The 24,653-nt window shown below is 38.7% G+C and overlaps 1 protein-coding gene across 5 annotated transcripts; it reads right to left on the bottom strand.

Moving 5' to 3' along the window:
• Window positions 1-676: 676 nt before the first annotated feature.
• On the bottom strand, window positions 677-24,639 carry LOC113497332 (WD repeat and FYVE domain-containing protein 3). Of its 5 annotated transcripts, none has more exons than XM_026876845.1 (55): window positions 24,114-24,639; window positions 23,515-23,760; window positions 23,112-23,270; window positions 22,354-22,546; window positions 22,108-22,172; window positions 21,852-21,973; window positions 21,677-21,715; window positions 21,313-21,514; window positions 20,923-21,242; window positions 20,451-20,848; window positions 20,156-20,325; window positions 19,588-19,755; window positions 19,374-19,519; window positions 19,108-19,264; window positions 18,547-18,743; window positions 18,174-18,332; window positions 17,632-17,763; window positions 17,348-17,502; window positions 17,043-17,264; window positions 16,771-16,920; window positions 16,365-16,534; window positions 15,745-16,119; window positions 15,323-15,607; window positions 14,669-15,249; window positions 14,422-14,577; window positions 13,815-14,103; window positions 13,478-13,598; window positions 13,106-13,284; window positions 12,551-12,643; window positions 11,905-12,114; window positions 11,644-11,822; window positions 11,358-11,536; window positions 10,846-11,048; window positions 10,371-10,555; window positions 9,711-9,969; window positions 9,198-9,343; window positions 8,917-9,020; window positions 8,740-8,837; window positions 8,401-8,630; window positions 7,984-8,089; window positions 7,610-7,759; window positions 7,067-7,285; window positions 6,711-6,862; window positions 6,469-6,596; window positions 5,787-6,021; window positions 5,295-5,521; window positions 4,814-5,067; window positions 4,195-4,443; window positions 3,779-3,967; window positions 3,191-3,464; window positions 2,668-2,976; window positions 2,193-2,405; window positions 1,773-1,930; window positions 1,538-1,645; window positions 677-1,262 (listed from the first exon to the last, which is right to left on the bottom strand). In XM_026876845.1, exons 1-55 carry the CDS (start codon window positions 24,312-24,314, stop codon window positions 1,098-1,100), a joined length of 10,779 nt encoding a protein of 3,592 aa, XP_026732646.1. In that variant the 5' UTR covers window positions 24,315-24,639; the 3' UTR covers window positions 677-1,097. The 5 variants fall into 5 exon arrangements, with proteins under 5 accessions (XP_026732646.1, XP_026732645.1, XP_026732647.1 ...); XM_026876844.1 differs by having other exon boundaries at window positions 17,333-17,502; XM_026876846.1 differs by lacking the exon at window positions 21,677-21,715 and having other exon boundaries at window positions 17,333-17,502.
• Window positions 24,640-24,653: the final 14 nt, after the last annotated feature.

Here is a 24,653-nt window from a genome sequence, read left to right on the forward strand (position 1 = left end):
TCTCAATGCGAGGGAGAACACTCACAGATAAATAAAATATAGGTATAAAAATATGACTAGCACTAATTTATATTCACATGAAAATTCCATCGCAATACTGGAAAGTGGAATGAGTTTACACATTGATGTAGCAATTTTTGTTTATTTAACTAAATATTATATCACAATTTTAAAAGAAATCGCTTTCTAATTTGACTTCAACCATTTAATTCGATCATAAAAACAAATGTTTAACTTATTCATATAATATCTAGTGATTTATAAAATATTTTCGAAAACATTTTGAGATCTATCATAAATAATATTAAAAACAATAGTTGTACAATTATCTAATCATATTAATACTGTTTTAATAATAATAAAAAATAAGCAGCACCGTAAATAATATATTTTTAATAAATATGATTATAGAATAAAAAAACCAAATGTAAAACAGACGCATAAAATGTTTTATAGTAAATAACTTTGGCTGTACACTATGCAAAAGAAGCAATATTTTGGTATTTAATAGGCATAATACATTATAAGCTGTATATTATAAATTTTAATATATTATTCCAAAGCGTCATTACCGAATTTAGAAAATAATTTGACTTTTGGACGCCAGGAGTTAACTCTAATGTCTGAGGCATTATGTTCCCATTTTTAATAGTTTTTTTTTTATCATAGTTAATTGGGAAAAATCCAACGCATACACCCAACCCTAACCAGTCTAAGCCAGAACCTACTTAAATGCCGATACAAATTCTTATTCATGGGTTGGTCTTAGCTACATTCAAATAACCTCACATATATACTCTATCAGTGTTTCAGAATTTTGTTACATAGATTAAGATATTAATAGGTCGACTGCACTGTTTTGTTCATAAAGAGATCTTTAGCGTGAATTGTTTTAAAATGGCGCACAGATTTACATAAGGAGGTATGACAAATAGTTGACATCCCCGTCATACCTTTTTTTAAGAAGCCCAATGTTAGAAATTTTATCATTTAGGGAATCGTTTGGGCCTGAAACTTAAATACTCCGATATTTTACTGTAGTTCAATGAAAGGTGTACATGTTACATGGTGTGCAGTCCGAGCTTGTCCCTTGTGAGTTAGTCCCGCTTGGTGGTGATGTTGTCGTGGCAGCGCTGGCAGACGCGCACGGGGCGCAGCGCGCGCAGCCGCCGCACGGGCGCCTCGTAGCGCGAGCAGCGCCCGCAGAACACCGCGCCGCACTCGCGGCAGTGGTGGCGCCGCTCCAGCGCCGTGAAGCGCACCTGCCGCCCAGACACACTTATAGGAACCTTATATGGTGCGTGGTATAGTCAGCGAGAGGAGTTCAACAGTACTCAGATTTAAAAGGCTTGTAAATAAAATCAAATACCCTAAGTTAATATCGTATTGGGGCGATGTGTCGAAAATGCAGCTCATAGATGATTTATAACATAATTTTTCAGTTCGTAAATCTGCATTCGTTTATGGTGCTGACTTAAAATAGTGTCCGCACTAATTTCTAAGAAATAATTCAGAAATATTTTTTTAAATCGTATACCTGGCATTGAGTACAGTACGGAGCAGTGTCATCTCGTATCCAATGATCTGCTGGTCCACCTTTGGCTCCTGAAGCACTTGACATATCAGGAGCTGACCAGCGGAATATCTAAAACCAAAAAATAACGATCTCTCATTAGACTAATGCCGCAAATGAACTACCTGTATTATAATGAAGCTTTGAGTGAGTAAACGTGGTGGTAAACTTCTAAATAGAAGAATAGGACGCTCATTACCCTTCCTCTAGCGTCCCCGACGGCCAGTCCTCGGCCGGTGCGTGCGGCGGCGACGGCCGTGACGGAGGCGGGGCAGGCGTTGTCGCGCCGCTCGTACGCTGTATGCATGGTCAGCTTGCCGCGCAACACTAGGCGACGGAGCCACTTCACTCCTGATTCTGAGGAATGGAATAGTAGATAGATTTAATGATGTTTTTGAACCTTTAGCCAAAAGTAGGTCAATGTACGGAAAATTGTTTTCTTTTTTACCCTTTTAAGTAATGAGGTCAATATGGTATGGTAATGAGGTACAAGGAGAGATGTCGCGGGGTGTTTTATGAACATTTACTTCACATCGTGGACGATGGGCTTGGCTCATTGGCCTTTACCATTCGGCAATCAGAACATAGAACAACATCCAACTAAATCCAAATATCTTACCTGCACTAATAGCATTGGGTAGGGCTCTGGAGCTGGCGGCCTGCGCGGGCTGTGCGGGCTGTGCGGGCGCGGCCACCACCACGAAGGAGTCCGTGAGGCTGGTGTCGGACTTGCTGGCGCGCAGCCCGCCCTCGCACACGTCTACCGAGCTCATACCCGCGCCCGCGCTCTCCACGGAACACGATTCGCTGGAGTCGCCTATGCTGCCGCCACCTGGTGGACAATTCAGAATTTATGAAATCAAAAATAGTTGTTGAATTGAATTTATGAAAACAAACAATTAGCACTATCATATATCTCAAAATTTCTTGCTATGTAACCATGAAAATTAAGGAAAAAAAATTGGAATACTTAGTAAGCTTCTCCTGATGTACCAGTATGAAAAATCATTGTGTTAAAAAGCATAGTTAAACATGGAACAGGAACGTAATTTTTATTGTATAAAGAAGTATATAAATGGCGTGACATGACTTACTTTTACGATACAATGGATTTCCTTTCGACTTCCTCCTGAGCATGACATGGCCTTGCTTCTGCAGCTTACTTCTATGCGCGATATCTTTCTCCGCGTCTAAGTCCTTCTCGTTATCATACTCTTGCTTGGCTTCGTCACACGAGTCGATATGTTCCTCTTTTGTCTCTCTCTGTTCCGTGTATTGACGGGACTCTTCGTTATCGCTGCACGTGTCTTTCTCTTCGTGCCTTCGAGCTGACTCTTTGGCGCTTGTGGTGGTCTCACATGCGTCTGATAGCGAGCTTTCTGAACCTGATTTTGTAAGGTTTCCTGTAAAGATACAAATAAATTAATAAGTAAAATCTTCAAGAATACTTTTTAGAAAATAGTGGGGTTAGAAACCGAACATTGACGCTTAACTGTAGCTTCCTCTTTATGAAAATCTTGGTTACACTGACAGAGAACCATTTTTCGTATCCAATTACTGAAAATTTAAGTTTAGTTACGGTATTTTGCACCATTTTGCCATATCTTACAAACATACCTTCATTTTCCTGTGATAGACTCATTTGCTTGACCAACTCTTCAACCCTCTTGATCGCTGCCTCTCTATCTTGTGTCTCCGCTTCCTCAGTCTTGGTCTCAGTCTCCACTTTCAGTTCTGTTTCAGACTTGACTTCTTCACTGTCCTGTATGGACAGTTTCTGAGTATCCTTCTCTTTGTCATCTATAGAACTTGAAACTGGATCTACGCTTACACCTTCTATACTTTCAGTTTGTTCTTCAGCTGTTTCTGCTATGTAGTCTATTGACCACATCTGCAATAAGAAAATATCATGTATCAAAAATATATACGTGATCGGTGTATTCTCATGAAATGATCCACCATAGGTCAGGGAGTGATGTGAAAGACGTCTCTTAAAGATAAAATCTCCAGAGTCCTCATATACAAAACAACATTAATCCGCTACTTTAACATTTGTCGTCCTCAGCATATATCCACCTCTAATTTTATTTGTATTTATTTATTCGTAATATGTAGATAAAAGACTTTAACATAGAACAATTTGCTACAAAACCAGTTTAATATTATTTTATTCAGATCAACTACAATATATTCATAATTACTTACTCTAACGACGCCATCTGTTGAGCCGGTGATGACAACGTTAAGCGGGTCCCACTCCCGCGTTTGACTGAACGCGACGCACAACACTTGCTGAGTACGTTCACGCCCACCCACTGTATCGACCGCGCCCAGTAGCTCGCCGTTTATAGACCACGCGTATAACCAGCTACCACTGCATGTTGCTATGTCGCCCTACAAAAGCATTTATTTTTAACTGAAAATCACTCGAGATTGGCTTTATTAAGCAATATGAGAGTCTGATGTATACATTTTAAGAGCATACCCTCAGATTTTTAAGTAAAGTATACTTTTATCTTAAAGTATTTTAAGCTAGAAACCCTGAGAATACCTTTTTAACGTTCATTTGGAAAAACTGCAGTATATTTAACAATTTATAAATAAGAGTGCATGGTTCTTACGGTAAGATCATCAATCGCAAGTGCCGAAACCGGCGGTAGAGGTCCATATGCTTGCGGTGGAAGCAACTGTCGTATAAATGTTCCCCTTTCCACGTCCCAGACGATGGCCTGCCCGTCGCGACTGCCGCTCACCACCAGGTTATAAGCAGGACTTGCCGCTAGACATGTCACTGCTTCCTCGTGACCGTAGAGACATACTTTGACAGCTAGGCGACGACGTCGAGCCCAGTATTGCCATACAGTAACCACCTAGACAACATTTTGGATATTAACGTTTGGTTGTGTATATGTGCATATAGAGTGGAATATTATGAAATATCTCTATTTTTTTAACCAACTGGCTAATGATCCTCTCTATCATTAGCCAAAAGACTCAAGCAACCGTATATAGAGCATCAAAAATCAGTTTTATAATTATTTTCAATGACCAATTCTATACTTAATATACGGTCAAGTTAAATTTTAGTTCATCTTTTTCTACTAGATGACGTTAGATTTAAAATAAGTAGTCAAATGGTTTTGTTACATCAAAACTTGTCAGTAATGCCACCAAGAATAACTAAATGAGTTTTATGCAATACAGTTCATATTCCACACGCTTTACCAATTAAATACTCACGGTACTAGTTCCAGCCGTCACAATCGTCTTATCTGAGGGACACACGCACGTAACAATCTCTCCGCAGGCCTGCGCAACAGTCTCACATACGAACACCGCCTTATCGTTGTCATAGTTGCCAATACGTAGCGAGTGGTCAGCGAAGCCCCACGCGACGTATTTGTTGTATGTAGGAGGCATTAGAACCTTGTTCTGTTCAACTGCGAGTATCGCTTTGTCGGTGTACAGGATCTGTCCGACTGGGCCTTTTACTTCTGTAATACAATAAGTATGGTACATGTTGTGAGTATTATTATTTAAGATACTGGAAATGAAATTAATAGGTAAAACTTTAGGTATGTCTGGCGTTTAGTTTAACTTAGGAACCGAATATTGCGGAAAAGGAGACAGTGATGAAATTGGTCTTTTTTGAAAATTGTAACCATAATAACAATAAGAAACTGAACTTTTTTATTCCAATCATAATACAACAGTTTCATACCTTTGACTGGTTGTAACGAAGGCCTCAAATTCTCTAAATTGTGGAAGAATAGTTTTTCAGGCGGTGTTATTCCTTGTGATGGTATTATGTTGTTTGGATCTAGAATAGTTGAGCTTCGCTGTGACATTTTCTTGCTGGGATGAGCCTTCTTAAACAGCTGCTTTGGTATTTGACCGAAGTTATTTATGAAACCAATTGTAGCGTTCTTCTTTAGTGGATCATCAATGCTAGAATAAAGCAATATTCAATATGTTAATGTATAACTATGAAAGACAAAGACTTTTCACGAAAAAAACTATATTGCTTTGCAACCCACCAAGAAGCTTACAGAGGGACAGAAATGTTTATAATTTTTGAAATTTTAGACTTAATATTTTCCGTCACATAACATTTACTTCAAGCCAAATAACATTCGATCAAACAACATTCAACATACTGTAAAGCTTTATCTTTTCGTTATTCTGACACCAAGTAGTACAGCATTATAATTACTTGTAAATGTCGACATTTCCTTCATAGAAGAGATGATGGAAGACGTTGCATGCTTCGACGGCGGGGCTGCCCTGCTGCTTGTAGCCGAACACGAGGTCTATCCAGTGGTGCAGGCGGTGCGACACGTAGTCGCACTCCAGCGCGGCGCGGTGCGCGCGGATGAACTCGCGGGGGTCGCCGCGCGCCCACGCCGGCAGGACCACGTCGCCCAGCGACACGCCCGACTGCTTGTTGCCTGGAGCACGATGTTGCATAAGTTCAAATGCCATCTAGACTCAAACTAAGCAAGGCTTGTATTTTGAGTACTTGAAAACTGAAAAACATACTCATACATCTCTAAATTCATGCAGTTTATAAATAAATTACACTCAGACACAAATCCAGGAAGGGAATCGAACCCACCACTTTCGGTATAGGTAGGGCCTATAACCTTTAGTCCACCTGGCAAACGGCTGTCATGGTAGGGGCATGTTATGCGGAGGAATGAGAATCATATGGCGAGGAAAGCTTTGAGCATGGATGTGAATGGATATTGGGGAAGAGGACGACTATTGTGTGAAAGACGATATGGCTGCAAAGTGTTTATTTTGAGATGTCAAGACGTCTTTGAGACGTCAGAGAGAAAGGTGCGGAAAAAAGGCAAATAATAATTGGGATAAGGGCGAAGGAATTTTTAACTTACCTAAATCAAAATTGTTGGAATTCACCAAAAACTCGGGTAAATAGAAGAATTCTGGTATAAGCTCCTTAACATCAGCCATGTTATGTCGCGATGCTGAGTTCCACGCCTCTTTTATTGAATGGAACATCCTAGAAAAACATTTATTAATTTACCAAATCTGCTAAACACCGTACAATCCTTAAGCTTTTTTCTAAATTATTATACTAAAGCAACATTGCTTCAGGAAATATTTTTTTACTTACCTATCAGCCAAATCGAAATGTCCGCCTTGTAGTTTCAGGAAGTGTTGAGTGAAAGGTTCCATTCTGACCAGATATGAGCATACAATCATAGCGGACGAATAATGCGTGCCGTAATGGTATGGAGGCGTCTCGCCGTGGGGGTCATCCCATTCCTAAAATAAACGGACAAATATATAGGAACATACTGACAACCAATGATATAACATAAATTAAAAGGATTGAATCTGAAATTGCTAACGGACCGTGAGCTAGCATTGTTATCAATGCTCAAACATTCTCCATACGTTTAAGAGTATTATTCAGTGGAACATGAAATACATTTTAAGAAGTAAGATATCTTTCTTCTTCTTTTTTACCTTATATCGTTTCCTAAATTGCTCCAATCTGTCAGGGCTCTGGGCGCCCATTGGTTTGGTAAGATCTCTGAAAGTAGCCGGGTCGTTCAGATCAAGTTCGAGCGAGTCATAGTCAGCGAGGATCCATGGGAACACTGGGTACTGCATCAGGTCATTGTAGGATCGACCCGCCAGAGTGTTCAAGTGCATCAAATATTGGAAGTTTGATATTTCGCCTCTCTGAAAAGGACAACCAAGTTAAGAAAAACTGATCGATATAGGAAAGTATGTAAATATTTTTGCTTGCAAAGAAATATCTTAAGGTAAGGTAAGTTTAAGTTAAAGTAGTTTTTTTCAATAAAGTGTCTGATTCGCGATATTGCCAATGGTAAGTAGGTGTCACGTTTGTTTGTGTACAAGAAGGCTTTATTAACGTAATACCATTTGGTAGTTAGGGATAGGTGGCGCACTCTGGTGGTTTTAATTGGAAATAGTCGTGACGCCATTCCTAAGATGGAGAAAGTCCATGAGGATTAACTCGGCTACAAGGTCGTCAGTACGCACCAGCCACCGCTGCGTGACGGACGTGTCGCCTATGAGCGTGGCGAGCAGGCCGCCGGGCTGCTCCACAGCCACGCCGCGCTTCTGCCCCGCCACCGAGCCCGCCGCGCTGTCCGCCATGCCTGTGGCTAGGGCTGTGAAGCGGCTGTACACCTAAGGGCACGGAATTGTTATTAGTATCCACATTTAATATATAGAGGTGTTTAAGTTAAAGAAAATACGCTGAAATGTAGCTAATTATTTGCGCGAGAACATGAAAACGAATCTTTGAAGTTCTTCAGCGAACTTGTAGTATTACAAATACAGTTAAATATAATTTTTCATCACTTTACTGGTCTTGCCTTTGCATTTACTGAGCATTTATCTACAGGACTTACCTTGTTTCGAACTTTTCTAGGAAAAGCGAGCAAGTAATTTCTGCCATCACTTGAAAACACTTCCAATGCTATGGGTTGCAATAAGTATCGCCGTTTGTGGACTTCCCTAAAAACAAAATTTAAAATTTAAACCACTTGACCTTGCAAGCATGAATAGTTTTATGAAAACGTACCGTCAACACCGAAAATCAAAGAACAACGTCATATTTACAAACTGACATAATTCTTCAGCATTACCAATATTGGTATTTACACCATTTACTGATCTTTTACTGTATCTAGAGTATATGTTTGTGTTTAGGTTTATTTTTAGTTAATTTTACTTCCTAGCATCAAAACTAAATTATATATTTTTTTGTAAATGTGTCATTGTTCAGAGACTCTTGCTGACAGTACTAGTTGCATGAGTATACGTACCGAATATCTTCATACAGGAACTTGGAGCACTGCCTCTGGTTGCTTCTTTGTATACCTTGCGCTGGCAGAATAGGGTCATAGTCATCGGGACAGCTGTCCAAGTCCCTAATCTCCCTGTTCTTTAATAGCGTAAAGCCATCGATAACGTAACAGTGCTCACGACCGAATAACAGGAGACCTTCAGTTGTGTCTAACCCTTGGATTCTGGCGCATCGGAACATATGCGAAATCTGAAAATGGAAGTATGTGTCTTATTTCCTGTTCCATAGAGTTCAAAACATGTTACAACAAACGTCATTAACTTTATTGGCACAGCAGTACTTTTTAAATTGTGTATACCTTTTCGTGATGTTCTAACAGTCGCAACAGAGTTTGATTATCTGGCGGAGGTGTTGGTTGTTCATCCTCATCCTCATTGTCAGGCCCATCTTCGTTCGCTTAACACAAAATAAACGATCTCAATACCGTCTCTTTTTTATTTAATATATATTAACTACTTATTAAAGCTTGTTTTACCTTCACCGGACGATTGATTTGTACCGCGGCTGACCACACCGCTGCTAACAAGATCTGACGGTGACCCGTCGCCGTTGGCCACGTCAAGGGATGTATCTCGACTACTATAAGAGAAATTAACATAAATAAATAACAAAGCCTTTGTACAGCAGTGGGCAAATATGGGTTGATGGTAATGATGATGGTATAATAATAATAAAAATCTTTTTATCATTCATTAGCCTAAGTATAACGCAACGATTTTGTTATATTTCTGTATTATTTTTATTATGCTGTCTTACGTGGCTGGTTCTGAAGTTGTATCTGCAAGTTCAGTTGTTTCCGCTCCCTCAACTTCACCAAGACTGGCCGCCGTTCGCCATTCTTGGTACACTCGGTAGTATTCCTTGCTGTCTAAGCTTTGAGCCACTTTGTACTTCAATTGTTTCTGAGAAAGAAAGATTTTTGGTTGGTTTTGATGTTGGCAAGTATTAAAATGGAAAAGGTGGTGATTTATTAAAAATTAAAAATAATCGATCTAGTTATTGATAAAGATAATTGAAATGAGTTTTCCCAATTTATATAGAACTTTAGGGAAAATACAAAAGTACATATAGTACAAAAAAGAACATTAATAATCGGTGACCGATGTTTGACATTTAATATTAACGTGGCATTTAAAATAAGCCTTATTCCAAAAAAATCAAGTTTTTTTTTAAATTACTTTTCTGTCCTTGACAGGTTTACAGTTTTCTTATAAGTTATGGCTTAAGATGTAACGTTTTGGAGTGTAATGATGTATGTATATTATTTACGTTATCGGGATCATCGAGATCGGGTCTGTATGGGTAGTGCAGATAGAAGGCGTGGTTCCGGCGCAGCATCTTGCGCATCCTGGCGGGCCCCTCGGTGCAGTCGAGCGCCCACTTGGCGAGCGCGGGCGCGCGCGGCGGCCCCCACAGCGCGCGCTCCCGCGTGAGCTCGCGCCACGCGCCCGCCCACTCCGCCTGCACGTAGCGCGACGTGTGCAGCCGCGTGTTGCCCGCGCCCGACACCACCGCGCACCAGGCTTGTCTGCACACGCCCATATAACACTATAGTAGCTGCCTATTCTATCATTGCGTTCAATTATAATATAACTGTTCTCTCTACTCTACTCTTAATCTTCATATAGAACATACTTGTTTTATATGTCTTAGAGTTTTAGAGCAGCCTAAAATAATGAGAGTCGAAAAAATGAGCTGATTTGCGATAATTGTGACGTATTCCGTAGCAACCAAAAAGATAAAAAAAAATACAGTGAGAAAACCGCGATAAGAAAGTAACTCAACATCAAAAACACAAATTAATAATTGTATCAAGTAAAGATAGGTGAATAAGTTTAATAAATACCCTTTGATTGAAGTAGTAGTAGAAGAAGCAGTAATTTGACCCAATATTTAAGTAGAAAATAGATAAAAGTATTATTTTAATACCTGACAAGCTGAACGTGATCCTGCATGTAAGCCAGAGCATGGTCACGTGGTGGGTTCGACCGCTGCTTAGCAGAATCCTCCTTCTTAACTTTAGTCCTTGACGCGAGGCGAGTCAGTCCACCTGTCACCTTCTGAATCTTTGACTGAATTTGATTGTGTAGTTCCCACGGTACACGATAGGTGGCCTAAACAGATAAAAAGGGAAATTAATAGTTGTAAATTCAGAAAAAATAATGAATGGTTGATTACTCCAAATACAGTCAACAACAGTCCAAATGGGCAATAACTTATTACTAGAGCTAAATAATTTAAGAACTGAAAATCTACCGAAAACTTGTTGAAAATCAATATTGTAGATGTCTCGATGTTATCACCTTTTGTTGCTGACCGTACAAGTAAGGAAAACAAAGAGAAGCAATGAGTACTTAAAACAGTATAAAATTATAGACAAGTATCATTATTCACGACGACGTACCTTTCTCTCCGTATCAATATAATTGATCCACAGTTTATGAGCGCTCTCATTTAATTGTTCTCTGACAGCCGTCAGGTCTGGTGCACGGGCGTTACCGACGGGCGCCAAAAGTGTTATTTTAAACACCTCTTCTATTGCAGGCTTCTTGCATACGTATAATTCTTCCCACACACGACGTGCAGCACCGGCCATTAGGTTGCGACCTAAGAGAAATAGTTATTATATTGGGTGTAATAGACGAAAACATTCTGAAGTATAGATTGTATTGTACTGAGATTTTCTTGAATTTCTTCCGATAAGAAAATTATGGAAATGCCGCAATCACAAAGACATTCAGACTGAACAAACATTTGTGGATGTGCGTATCGATTTTTTGCATAGTTTGACTTACTTGGGTACGGAACCCGCGACCCATCGCTGCAAATTTATTGCCTGTTGGATTCGGTCATTGGCGTGGTGATCTCTCAGCATTTGAAAAATGTTATCTTCAAATAATTGTTTAAATTTATTACCTTGATGCGTTGTAAGTTTATCATCTCTCGATTCTAAGTCGCCGCTAGGGTTGACATGCCACGTGGTGCGCATATGGGAGTCTAGTGCGATCTTCATATTAGAGCTGAGCTGTAGTAGGCAATACGTTAGACAGCCGATGAACTCTAACTCGTGGTTACCAGCGCCGAATATTAATAACCTGTAGAAAATATATAATTACTTATTTGGTTTGATCATGCCGACAAAAAAGACAAGCTATCAGCAGAAATTAACCATCTTGTATGTATTAACAGACTTGAATCAAACCTGTTAGTGGTCAGTTTATGTAAGGCTTCCAACACTGACATCTGATCCGCTATAGAATCAGTAGATCGAGAGAGCAGAAACAGTATCGTCCGGTTCAGACAATGATGTAATCCTTCCAGAGATATCACTGATGATTTCTTTTTAGCTTGTGTCACTAGCTTTACAATAAAATCGAACACCTAAAAAAAAAACAGCGATGTATTCTCCGACTAAATATGTGATACAACATTGTCAAGCGTGTTACACACAATACACACTTACCTCATGAGGATCCCTTGAAAGTTGTCCCTGCCATAGTTTATCAACTAATCTGGCAGCTAAATAGCAAACATTCGATATATTGGACTCGGACCCAAAAAGTTCAGTATTTAGTAAATTCTCCATGAGAGTAGTAAGAACTTCCGTTTGATATTCAATTTGCTGTTGGCTTGTAGAATTAGGGGGCGATGCATCCAAAACTAAGTCGATCACCTGAAATAGTGAAACAATTGATTGAACTGGTGACACAAATTGATAGTCACCTGTGCAAGAAATTAACAACAATATGTTGCTTGAAGCATTAACAACAGTACATTGACACAGGCTTGCATATTGTGTTCCATAACATCCGAGTGCAAGGAAGCCCTGACATCGTTATCATTGCCTTATCGACTGCGATGGCGGAAGCGAGAAAGTGTTACGACAGTGTACTACATAACAAACAAGCGTGCACACAAGCCAGAGATATGCGTACGTTAAACTGGTTTAGTTCAGGTTACAACAAACGCAGAGGAAATTGTACACAGAGGTTCGTTCATAAACTACATAGTAGTATAGACTGATATGTATAGGTTGTTGTTAATGTCAGCGTTAATTACGGTATTAATTAGATAAGTTAAGGTCTTAAATAAAAAATCCCCATATTTACGCAGTAAAAGAAGGATCTCCCTGGAGCGGAGCAGGGGCTACATGGAGTACAAAACATTGACGATGGCACTGAGTCAGTCGCGTTTTCGGCGTTCTAGAACCAATATTAAGCTGATACTCAGCGTTAGTTCTCTTAAACTGTCACCATTATTATTATTATTGATTACACGTTAATATGGCGAGATTGCAACATGCAACAACAACGAAATTATTAACTATATCTATGCTTAACGTTGCAGCTCATTGGACTAAGGACTATAAACTGATGGCTTAAATAATGAATGCATGAAAACATAGCAACAAACATGGTGTACAAAACGTAACAGTGACATATCACTACGTACTTCGTGACATACATAAAGCTTTGATACCCAAAAATATAAAAAAAAACTCTTGACATAAATAATATGTGGAATAATTTTAATTTTAAGCCGTATTTTTTTCTTGGCCAAGTAACATCAGACAGTTATTTAATTTCTTATAGAGGCTGATACAATTTATATTTTTTTTATAGCTACATTCACAACAATATAGATCATAAGTTTTAGTTACTTACCGGTGCCGTCTTGCCCGTAACGTTGAGCGGTAAGGAATCAAGAACTATGACACGCAGGAAGTCCATGACACCCTGTCGTACAGGGTGTTGTGTGAGTGCGCCCGCCACGCCCACTATTACAACCTCCTTTTCTGATCCTGGGGTTGATGCACCTGAGCTTTCACCGCTCTCTGATATTGCTGATAATAAAAGTAAGGTTTAATATTAATTTCAACACAGTGAAAGGTTTTCCTTAAAATACCATATTCGGGACTGACCATTACTAGTTGACTAAGTAAAGGCTTATTCCATTCTTTTAGTTTAGGCATAAACTTAGTATAAATAGTTCGGTCTTGTTTGTTAACTTAATATGCGGTAATAACAATAACTTACGCATATGCATGTCGTCGCTCGAGTTTGGAGGAAAGAGGATTGCAGCAAGAGCGGTCAAAACCTCTGCCATCATCATTATAGGTACAAAATCCGGTAGCGTATTGTACAGTGAGAACAGGACCTAAAAGAAAACAAAAGGTTTAAATTTTGGTCCAAGACTCCTACAACACCGAAACGTGTTCAAAAAACACTATAAGGTTAGCTTTTATTGTAAAATTGAAGTTTCCATCTTCCAATTTTTTTAATTTCATACTTAAGTTTCAAGCAAAGTAGATTTAATTTCACCATTTTAATTTTCTTGTTTCGCCGTGACGTCAGACGTGTAATAGTGTGGTACCTGTATAATCGCGACGGGATGGTCGGCGAGCCAGTCGGGCTCGTGCGCGGCGTGCACGAGCGCGCGCACGGCGGCCAGCAGCACCTGCACGGCGTCGGCGCTGAGCGAGATGCGCGCGGCCAGCGCGGCGGGCGACTGGCGCGCGGGGGCCGCCGCGCCCCACGCCGCGCCCCACACGCGCTCCACCGACACGCCGCGCTCGGCGCACCACGCGCGCATGGGCTGCCCCAGCGCCAGCCCGAACAGCAGGTAGTACAGCTCCGGGATGTGCAGGTGCATGGGGACCAGCCTGGGGGAACACGTTGCTGGTCATATAAGTGTGACAAAAATTATTCTGGTGTAAATATGTAACTGGGTCATGAGCACTGGCATGGCAATCTATCCTGATATTCATGGTATTCATTTTCAGGAAAGATTACTATCGACTCGTGGAACCTAATGGTGTATGTTACAAGATTTTATTGTATTATAAACATTTATGTTAACAGTCCAGCGTTAAATGCCGGAACAAATCCTCGCACGTTCTTCACTACTCCACTCACTACACCACGACCAAGTACTGTACCGTATGTTACAAAAACGAATGATATGAAATAGTTGAACTTACCAAGCGAGTATTGTAAAACCAGGTGTATGCAAAAGAGAAGTGTGTAAATGTGAATTGGACTGAACGGTCGTCGATATCACCACCCCGGCCTGTTGTGGTTGTGCAATCATCTCTGTATGCCGCAGCCAGCCGCCATTGCCCACTCCTTCCCTGAATCTGGTAAAGGTAACAAGAAATATGAGTAATACTATATTGATGTGTAGTTTTTATTGAACTTGTGGAATAAAAGTAGTCGGTATGGAAATACCTTTGCATAATAGCAGATTGCTGTCCTTGTCCTGAGCATAAAACCACCATTATCCTTAACGCCCACAGAACAGTGGTGGGGTGGACATTCTCCAGCATAAAGCTTAGCAACCAATCCATGCCAAGAACTCGCGATATCTCTTCGCAGACAATCGTATTAACTAAATTCCTCGCTGTAAACAGCAAACCGTGAATGACATTGAAACACTTGTTTCGGAGAATAATTTGTTCTCCCTCACTCTCTTTCTCACTGTCACTCTCCTTTAGATTCACTCCCTTCTCTGTCTGCGATGGCAAAGGCAAAGTAAACGCCATGAACTGTCCTAAACATAAGAGGTCGCTTGGACGAGGCTGGCCTCCTAATAAGGCAGCCAACAACTGTATGAGTACATTCCTTGTGCTAACAACTTTTACATCGTTTATTATGTAAAGGAGTTTCGATACTAATTGTAGTTCTCTCATTGTGCGAAGGTTGTGCGTTCTGTGCGCTGTTTCAGTTGCCAATTCTAATAAATGTTCTAAAAGGGATTTAATCAGGCCGCCAGGGGCGCCGAGCCATACTTCTAGCTCGCATATTAAATCCTGAAAACATTAATTAAGTTAGTTACATGCAAATGAAACATCAATGAATGAGTCAGTTGAAAATTGAGCTTACTTGAAAGGCAGTAAGGTTTGGAATGGAAGAGGTCTCCTTCTGACTGTCAACCGTTCCGACTAGACCAAATATGAGATGAAGTATGTGAGAGTTGAGCAATTGTTTCTTCCTCTTCAGTAGCATGGCTAACGTTTGGTATCCTTTCCGTCTGTCCATCTCTGCTTGTGCGGCTTTGTTCGACCGCACAACACATACAAGTGCCTTCACACTTGCGTACAGACACTCAACGTCTTGAGCCATTGCTATTAAACCTAATAATACTGAGCAGCCGCCAACTGTATCAATCTAAAAACATATTGTTAAATTACTCACAAGTTAAAGCGGAAATAACTTAGATTTGACAAAACACAACAACAATTTAATTTAAGTCAGACACTGCAATTCGATTTCAAAAGTAATACAATAACTTTCAGGTAACTTACCATGATGGCAGCAGGTTTGGGGCAAAACACTCTCACGCCTAAATAACCAACAACAGTCCCTCCTAAACACCTCGCCGGGCCCATCAAATGTCCCGCCGAGTTATGTAATATCCTTATAGGGGTCGCGTTTTCATGTGACGACATCCCAAGCATCTTTGCTATCGCTTTATTATCATTCTTGCTGTAAACTTTGCGTATCTTAGCGAGTGTCAGCTGTGACATTGCTCGTGCATTGATACCGAATACGACCTTTTCTTCGGCAATGAGTGGCGCTAGTGGCTCTTGGTATTGACCGGGCGGGAGTGGAGCTTGTAGTGTACCAACGTAGTGGGGACCCAGCTGGTATATTATAGATACTGTTTGAGCTGGGATTACCTGAAGACAAAATTTATTTTGTTGAAGGCACATTAGCACACAGGCATCCAGACCATTAATTCAGAATGACCAAAATTTATAAATTCTGTCTGGCAAAGACTGGTCACATAAGGATATCAGAGATGCTGAACTTATAGAAAAAAGAAGTGGCCACATCAGCATTAAAAGCACACCTCCCCCCACTTTTCCTAATTTTAATGTTTTACTGCCGTACTACCTAACCTCGCAATGTTTTTAATACGTACATCTTCAAGCAGTAGCGCCGGTCCCTGCCGCCACACGAGCTTGGAGTACCGTCGCCAGTGAGGTGGAGTTCCAAGCACACAGTAAACACTGGACGCGCCCGATAGTGTCGCGGCACCGCCACCCGGGTTCGCACTCACGTAGTGTAACTTGCCCGAATGCATGTGTTGGCCTGAAGGAATGGTTTAGTCTTAGTAAAATAGGTTACAGATTATACAGTAAGTGTAACAGTACAAGACGCGGAATAGATAATAGTGAAAGAATTTGGAGGATACCTTCGGCATACAGTGGGACACGACAGGGTACGAAAATATCACTAAAAACATTGTGACTTTAAGGACGCCTTATGCTAAAGCAATAAGACTATTTTTTTGTGATTACCAATATCATATTTTTTATCATACATACCGTCCAGATATAAAGAGAACGACGAGTTTTTAAGCACGGCGCGGTTGAGGACTAGTACTAGATGGTGCCACTGTCCTTCGTGTTGGAGATCTGGACACCAGACTCGGGCACCGCATTCTCCTGAACCTTCAGGCTCCCACTCACCTACATCTGCGAATATTTTTGTTTAGTCTTACTTATGTAGATATTCTCAATATCTCCAATTGAAGAATACTAGAAACTTGAAAATAGGTTGTTAATACAAAGTAATAGAAAAATCTTGTTGCACTTACTGTGAGGAACTAAAGTCTCCTGAGTTGAAACTATAATAGCCTTATCCCTTGCCGACAGAACCATTGTAAGACAAACCAAATGCTCATCGCGACTGTTATTTATATTCCTTACAAGCGTCAAAAGTCGCACACAGTGGGGATCTGACCGCGGATCTGAATACTTCTCAACACATATCCACGTGGAGTACGTAAGACCAGTTTGCGGCGGAAACACCCGATCACCTTAAACAAAACACCGTCGTCACAATAAAGTAATGCGTGAATAACAAACAATGGAACATCAAACTCACTGGGCCGCCAACTACCTGAACCGATGCCACCTAAAGTGGCAGTGTCTTGCGTTCCTAGAGCGTTTAGGTTTGCCGATTGTGGCGCGATACTTGGCAAATAAAGACAACCAAAGCCTTCGGCGGACATGTCGAATTCGACAAACGGTGGTAATGTGCAAGAGTTCTGTGATCTGAGGAAACAATAAACATTAATAACAAAAAATTAAATAAACAAATATGTTAATTTTACTCAAATACGCGTTAGTAGTTTAAAAAAAGTTTTAGTGTACGAATACACAAAACAATAGTACGTGGTATACCTATAGTCTCTTGGCGTAGTCATTGACACTAAAGTCTTGATCCTCGTTAGCGGTACAGGTCCACCGGGCTTGCAAACTTGTCCCGGTTCTGGAGCCACGCAATTCAAAGGGTTGCCCATTCGAAGAAATTCCCTAAATAAAACATTGACATGAATAAAGGAACAATACACACTTCTAATAATAGTATGACAGGTTTAAAAACATAATGCTAAGTGTTATTTACACACAAGTGTTATTTAATAATAACGACATACCATAGTGATGTATTTATATTACTGGCACTAATTTGTTTTCAACACGGCTCGAATCAGCTCATATTGATCGATTAATTAGCATGGTAGTAATAATTCACTTAGTTTTAATGTCAATACATTAACCACACCTGGCTTTGAGATACAGGTGTTACATTATATTGTATCATGTTGAAATCAGTTAATTTGAGATTAGATCAACCAGAGTCACTTCTTTCTGTCTTGAAGTAGCTTACGGTCAATTCTATTGACTCAACAAAACTTAATCAATGCAGTCTATTTTCAACATACCTAAGTTCGGAAGGCCTGAGTGCATGCGCGGCAAGTCGCTCCAGCATATACATGGCGGGCGCGTGCAGAGGATGTTTCTCAGCGCGCAAGGCGGCGCCACACACGCGCAGAACTACGCCCGCGAGACCAGCTCCACACATCACTTGCTGGTTTCGTTCACTGTGATTAGATTCAAGAGATTACATTCAAATCTTATTTACTATGCTTTTTTATTTCATTCATTGATTTATGCTAAGGTATGAATTTTTAACACCAATTTTCAAAATGTCTGAATTTTTTTGCTCTTACTTTGTCCCAATTTTTTTTATCACGCGTACATTAAATTCACTAAGTACCAACCTAAAGTAAACATATCTTTGCTTCAAAAACTTACCTCCTGACTAGACTTTTGAGCACATGAGCCAAATAGTCTCGTATAGCTCTGGCATGGGCCTCATGTTCCGGCGGCCGCGGTAGCGCGGGAAGCAGCTTGGCTAGAACGATGACGACCCCAGAATGTATGACCCAGGCCTCGCCATTGTTACTTCCCATGGATAGATTAAGGGGCGCAGTGCGGCCGGCAGGCTTTGACTGCGAATAAAAATTATATTTTTACCTTAAAATTTGTGTTTTTTTTTTTGTTGTTACTAGGAATGTGTGTGTACTAGTAAAGTATCTATTATTCGTAACGTAATCCGGCAGGTAAGGCTAAATGGAATCCAAGTTATTTAGAGTGCTGATTTATGATAAAAACTACTAAGCCAATTTAAACTTTGTGATTTTTTTATGGACCAAATCAGAGCTATTCGACGTTAAATTAATAAAAAAAATGTTACATCAAGTCCAAAGCATTGCGAAAAAAAAAATAGTAAAAATTCTGACGGATTTAGAACCTCTTCCTTTCTGAAGTCGGTTGAAAGTATTTATGTGTGTAAAATTATTTTAATCCACTTACTTCATTGATCGCAGAGCTCTGTCGCGTCAAACTCGGCGACTTCACATTGAGCGAGCCACAAAACGTGGGTTTATCAAAAGAGTCTAGTGCGACATCATATAGAAGTCGCAAAATGATGCAGGCGTGAACAAACACAACGGGTACTTTCTCAGGGAAACTGAAATATTAAGAATGATAAATTTTCTGTTTTAGACTCAAAATTAATTAAAGTATAATAGAATAACAAACGAAGGCTTCACATTCATAATTAACAAAAACTTTCTTACGTCATTTCCAATATGCTTCCAGTGAATATTTCATGAAAGACTTCATACAGTTCGGTATCACCGGGTTCCGTATCATTTTGTAATTCAGTTTCATTTATGAAGCAGCCCAATAGACGAATTGTCTCACAAAGAGTAGTCATACATATCTGAGAAAACAAAAGACATTAGAGTATCTGAAGACAAAAAAAAACTGAATTAATTTCGTTTGACAAACCTCATGATGAAAAAACTTCGCGTTTGCTGGTTCAAATCTCATCGCCGTACTGATCGTATAGAACACAATATGTATAAGCTGAAGCATATCTTTGTCCATCGGTTCATTTCCTTTGAGTTTGCCCTCTAAAGAAACTAGAACACTGGTTACGTAAACGAAACCGCTAACCTGTAGAAAAGGTTGAAGACTTTCAGATAATAGGTACATAAATTAAATATTGAGTTTTTGAACTACCTTTTTACACTAGAATCAGTTATTGAATTCGATGATCGATGGCAACATTACATTAACAGAAGTTAAACGACTGAAAATGCGCTCAATGCATTGATGAGTTTTAAGGACCTAAACCAATAGGTCTAGTTGCTTAAAAAAGTTAAAGAAACTTCGAGTGTCTCTTTGCCTAAAGACTTAGTTAAGGTACCTAAAAGTATAAGTAAACCTTACGTTGAACATACAAAAAATGTGACAGATTTAAATACTTTACTTTTATAAGATACGAAATATTGCTTTAGAGTTAGTAGTCGTTCTCCGTCTCTTTAAATACATTTTTTTGTTAGTATAAAATTACCTTTCTAAATATAGTTCTAGTACGATGCGAGTCCCGTAAGCAAGCTAACAGCGCTTTCAATATATGCAATTTAAGTTGCAATGCGTCGTTAGGAGCGGCATGCATACCACACAGCAATGCAGACATATCCTCCTCGCCCGACCCACTCACTATCAGTTCTCTTACCACACCTAGAATACCACGTATGTTATGGAGTAATATTAATTAAAGAGACATATAACAGTATATGCAACGTCACAAAAAATGCGACAAATAATAGTATATGCAATTTACAGAAATATGCAAGTTCACTCACCTAAGGCTTTACTTCTACACGACTCGTATACAACCATTCCGTGAACGCATTTCGCTCCTCCACAGTCTCTGAACACGTTGCAATTGTTCGTATTTGCATTCAATAATGCTGTTAAACCCTCCATTACTAATGATCCCAGTTCTTCTTCCTCCGCATCTAAATTAGGATCCCTTATTAAGGAGTCATGACGTGATGATTGCCTTTTCTTTCTCTCAGGTGCTTTCGGAGATTCGTTCGCTTTATCGGATGATGTGGACTCGACAGCTGGTTCCTTTTTAGTTTTCTCATCTTCAAGTATCTGCTTGTCTTTGAGATATACAGCGTAACGAGACAGGCAAGTAACAAATACTTCTAACATACCCACCTCTCGATAAACGTCTTTAAATATTGGGTTATGTCTGCAATTAAATCAAAGATATAGGAAATGTCATATGGTAATCAATTGTATGATAACATATGCATTGAAACTTACTTTAAAATATTTAACAGTGTCTTTATACACAGAATGCTACACGTCCTTGATCTATTGGCTTTCAATAATAGTGACAAAGATATTAATTCTTTGCAAGGAACAAAATTGAGCTGAAAAACTATAAATTCCAACAACTCGAAAAACTTCTCTTGTATTTCCGCATTTTTTGTGTAAATTCTTTCCGAGAATTGACTGAGAGTATTTTGGTTTTCTAAGATAAAATAGTTGGCATTATCTGCGTGGTACACGCTTGATATCGCATCTAATATCGTGCAGCATAGTGCTGCTGAGTTTGACTTCATAAACACAGACTGTAGAACCTGCGAATGAAAGAAGATGTGTAGACAGAATATCAAATGAAATAGGGACCTGAAGAAATTTGGTACGTACCTGAAATGCTTGAACATTCCTAACTGCCTGTCCTGGCGTCGAAGGCTGTGGTAACACGAAACCCTGTAGCTGGAACAGTTCCGTGTTAGCTCGCGTTGGACGCAATTCAGAGAAGCCACACGCACACAGCGACGAGATCATTAGCACGAGGTTGCGAAGAGCCGCGCGCGCTTCCGTGCCACTAACACGCTCTTCTTCCAATCTTCATTAATAACAAAGCGTATTAAATAACTCAATACGTATGTAAGTATATAGCAAATAATGCAATATTCCATGAATACAAAAAATACTCTAAACATACCAAACATTTACATTAACTCACTATTCATTACCAAAATAATAAGCTACAGTAAACAGTGCTTACCCTGATGTCAAATAATCGGGTACATCTTGTCTCTCATGTCTGTGATAAACAAAATAAATCATAGGTAAAAATAAAACGAAAGAAAATAGGTGCCAAGTTACATGCTATGTACAAACATTACTTGTGATACTTTCATGCACATGCTAATGTGTAAACTATAATAAGTGATACTTACTTTAGTAGAAATTCAGATAAAAATAGGTAGCCTTGGCAAGTCCGGAAATCATCCAGTAATAATTGACTAACTTCACTTGAATCCTTAAGGAAACAAAATACAGCCACAAACATTTCTACCACCTGAAATAAAAGTACTAATTAACAATTATTTATCTATAATTATTTCGTATCTCTTGCCACACTTCTAATGCCAATTGTTTTCTTTTAATTCCCGACCTTTATTATTGTTTGTAATTATTATGTATGTTTATTACCTCTAATGGTGTTAATTCTGGTATTCTTTGCATGTTTTCTATACAAAGAGCAACACATCCTTTATCTGAAAGAAAATTTAAATTATAGTTGAGTTTGACTTACAAACATAAAAATATAATAATTAATAATATAATATAGTAAAGAGATAGATAGAGCAAGGTCACAAGTAAATAGATAACAAATAATGTTCTGTTATTTATATAATCAGGATTATGAATCATATTATACTTGTGGTTTGAACTTACTATGTATGTATTGAACGACAGATTGAGTCAATCCATGTCTAGACAAGGTCATCAGTACTTCAGCAGCTGACTTCCTCCACATGATGTTATGTGGGGCACACCATGAAGTTATGGCAGAGAACAATAGACTGAGATCATCCTTCCTTGCTAATTCCTCACAGGGGAAAGGATGGCTACACAGTCTAACAAGGACCTACAAAGTTACATATATTGAATACATAAATGTTTACAACCTTAACTTAATTACTTAATTAGTCTAATACTGGCACTCTGTAATCTTTGTAAATGAAACAAGCATTTTTTTTAATGTTGACATTTTTTAATAGTTTCTGTATGTAAATGAGTTTAACTATGTTTTATTAAACCTGATTCTTATAAGCACAGACAAGTGTAAATATTTCCTCATTGGTGACTCAACTTTTGAGGTAAATATATGTTTAAAATAAACAAAGAATTAAACAGCTGATTCGATAAATTATGGTTTAATGGGTTAAATTCTGTTGAGTTTCAATTGAATATACAGTAAATAAATATTACTCATGTATTTGCAATTGCTTAGTATACTATGGCAAGTGTCTTGCTGTCTAGTGAAAATCTCATTTGATATTTTCTTTTTATAAATCTTATATGAATATTATTTTTTCTGTTCAATATATATATTTTAGTTTCCTATACCACTATTGTCCTAAAATAGAACTTAGAATAGAACTATATTTTTTATCCTTGATTAAAAAAAAACATAATTGCTTTATATTCACCTGCACGAATATCTTCTGTAGTAATATTCTCCTTTCTCTAGGTGTAAAGTCACTGTTACCATCCTGAATATCAGCTTCAGCCTCTGGTATTTCAGGAAGGTCGAAGAACAAATACAAACATTTGACTAAAGTTGATGGTATTGATGCAGTGGTCATGACCTAAAAGTATTATATTATTTAAGTATTTGAATTGGTTACACTTCTTTTAAAAGCCTTGAACTATTGTAAACCACAATGTCACGAAAAAAGAAACCTCTGTTTTTTTGGATTAGAGATATCAGGATTATCAGGTTAATTAATTCAAAGAAAAGATAATGAAAATAAAATGAAGATTAACATTTTAAGGAAAGTAGATAGTTGTTGCTTTCCTGCAAATTAATCGCTGGTTATTTTAATAAGATACCTGTATTAAGGATTGATCACCAGCCGCCAAGAGGTTCAACGTTGAAAGTAACATCCAACCATTGCTTGATTCCTCAGAATTTTCAATTTCTAAGAACTTAGCAATTGCGCAACTTGCTGCCTCTGTACTTTGGTTACTGGCTCGCTTTCTTATCTCGGAAACCATTAGTTTTGAGACTTGCTGACAGAATGATAGAATATCCCAAAACTTTTCATTCATCTCACTCGACGGACTTGTGCCAAACACCTACACCAAACAATTACTTAATTAATTTTATTTATTCGCATACCATATTTATGCCACATAATATAGCTAATGAATACTATGCAGATCTTTATGTTATTACTGCAGTAAATACAGTACTTTGTGAATTACTATCACAGTTTGTATAGACAACAGAATATTTCGATTTTACTGTTGTCAATTTTTAAAACAATCATTGATTTTCTTATTGTAATATTTCATTGTGAAGTTCTACTTGAATGCAGTTCTTTATAGCTTTATTTATGACATGTATGAATAAGAAAAGAATGCTTCTTACCATCATATTATAGTAAGAAGCGATAGAAAATATTTAAATAGACAATTATATTTATTACCTTACAAAACAGAGGTAGCATATTGTACAGTTTATCATCTTTTTCGGCATCCGTAAGGGGTTGTGGAGGATGTGTGTACTCGGCGAAGAGTTTCTTCAGATGCATGAGGCCGAGCTGTACGTGAGACGACGAGCTGGAGGCCTCAGCAGTCTCGGGAGACGCCGAAGTAGTCGCCCCACGCAATTTGCGCATTAGATTCATTTTTAGATTTCTAAATTAAACCATTTCAGATATATAACACTCTGATACTCATTTTTTGTTTATTGATAAATGAACACAAACATTTTTATTAAATAATAATAAACATTGATTTAGATATAAATAAAATATACTGGTATCACCATTTTGCACAATTATAAGGTAATTTTAATACAAAACACCGTCATAACTAAATTGGGTAAAACTCAATAGTTTTTTTTGTGATTTATATTTGCTGGGATTTTCTTCTGTAAATAATTGATTGATTATTTCTCTCTTTACTTTCGTACGCCCACACTGCAAAGTGCTTTCCAAAGAGTAAAAATCGTCAAGAAATGCAGT

The sequence above is a fragment of the Trichoplusia ni genome, chromosome 9 (assembly GCF_003590095.1).
Source record: "Trichoplusia ni isolate ovarian cell line Hi5 chromosome 9, tn1, whole genome shotgun sequence".
Taxonomy (NCBI): domain Eukaryota; kingdom Metazoa; phylum Arthropoda; class Insecta; order Lepidoptera; family Noctuidae; genus Trichoplusia; species Trichoplusia ni.

What these genes read in the sequence shown, in the direction of transcription:
- LOC113497332 (XM_026876844.1), bottom strand. Translation starts at nt 24,314, where the DNA reads ATGAATCTAATGCGCAAATTGCGTGGGGCGACTACTTCGGCGTCTCCC. An exon ending in TGCTACCTCTGTTTTGTAAG is followed by an intron (nt 23,761 to 24,113) that starts GTAATAAATATA and finishes TGTTTGGTGTAG; the next exon opens with GTGTTTGGCACAAGTCCGTC. An exon ending in TTATCTGAATTTCTACTAAA is followed by an intron (nt 21,716 to 21,851) that starts GTAAGTATCACT and finishes TGTTTATCACAG; the next exon opens with ACATGAGAGACAAGATGTAC.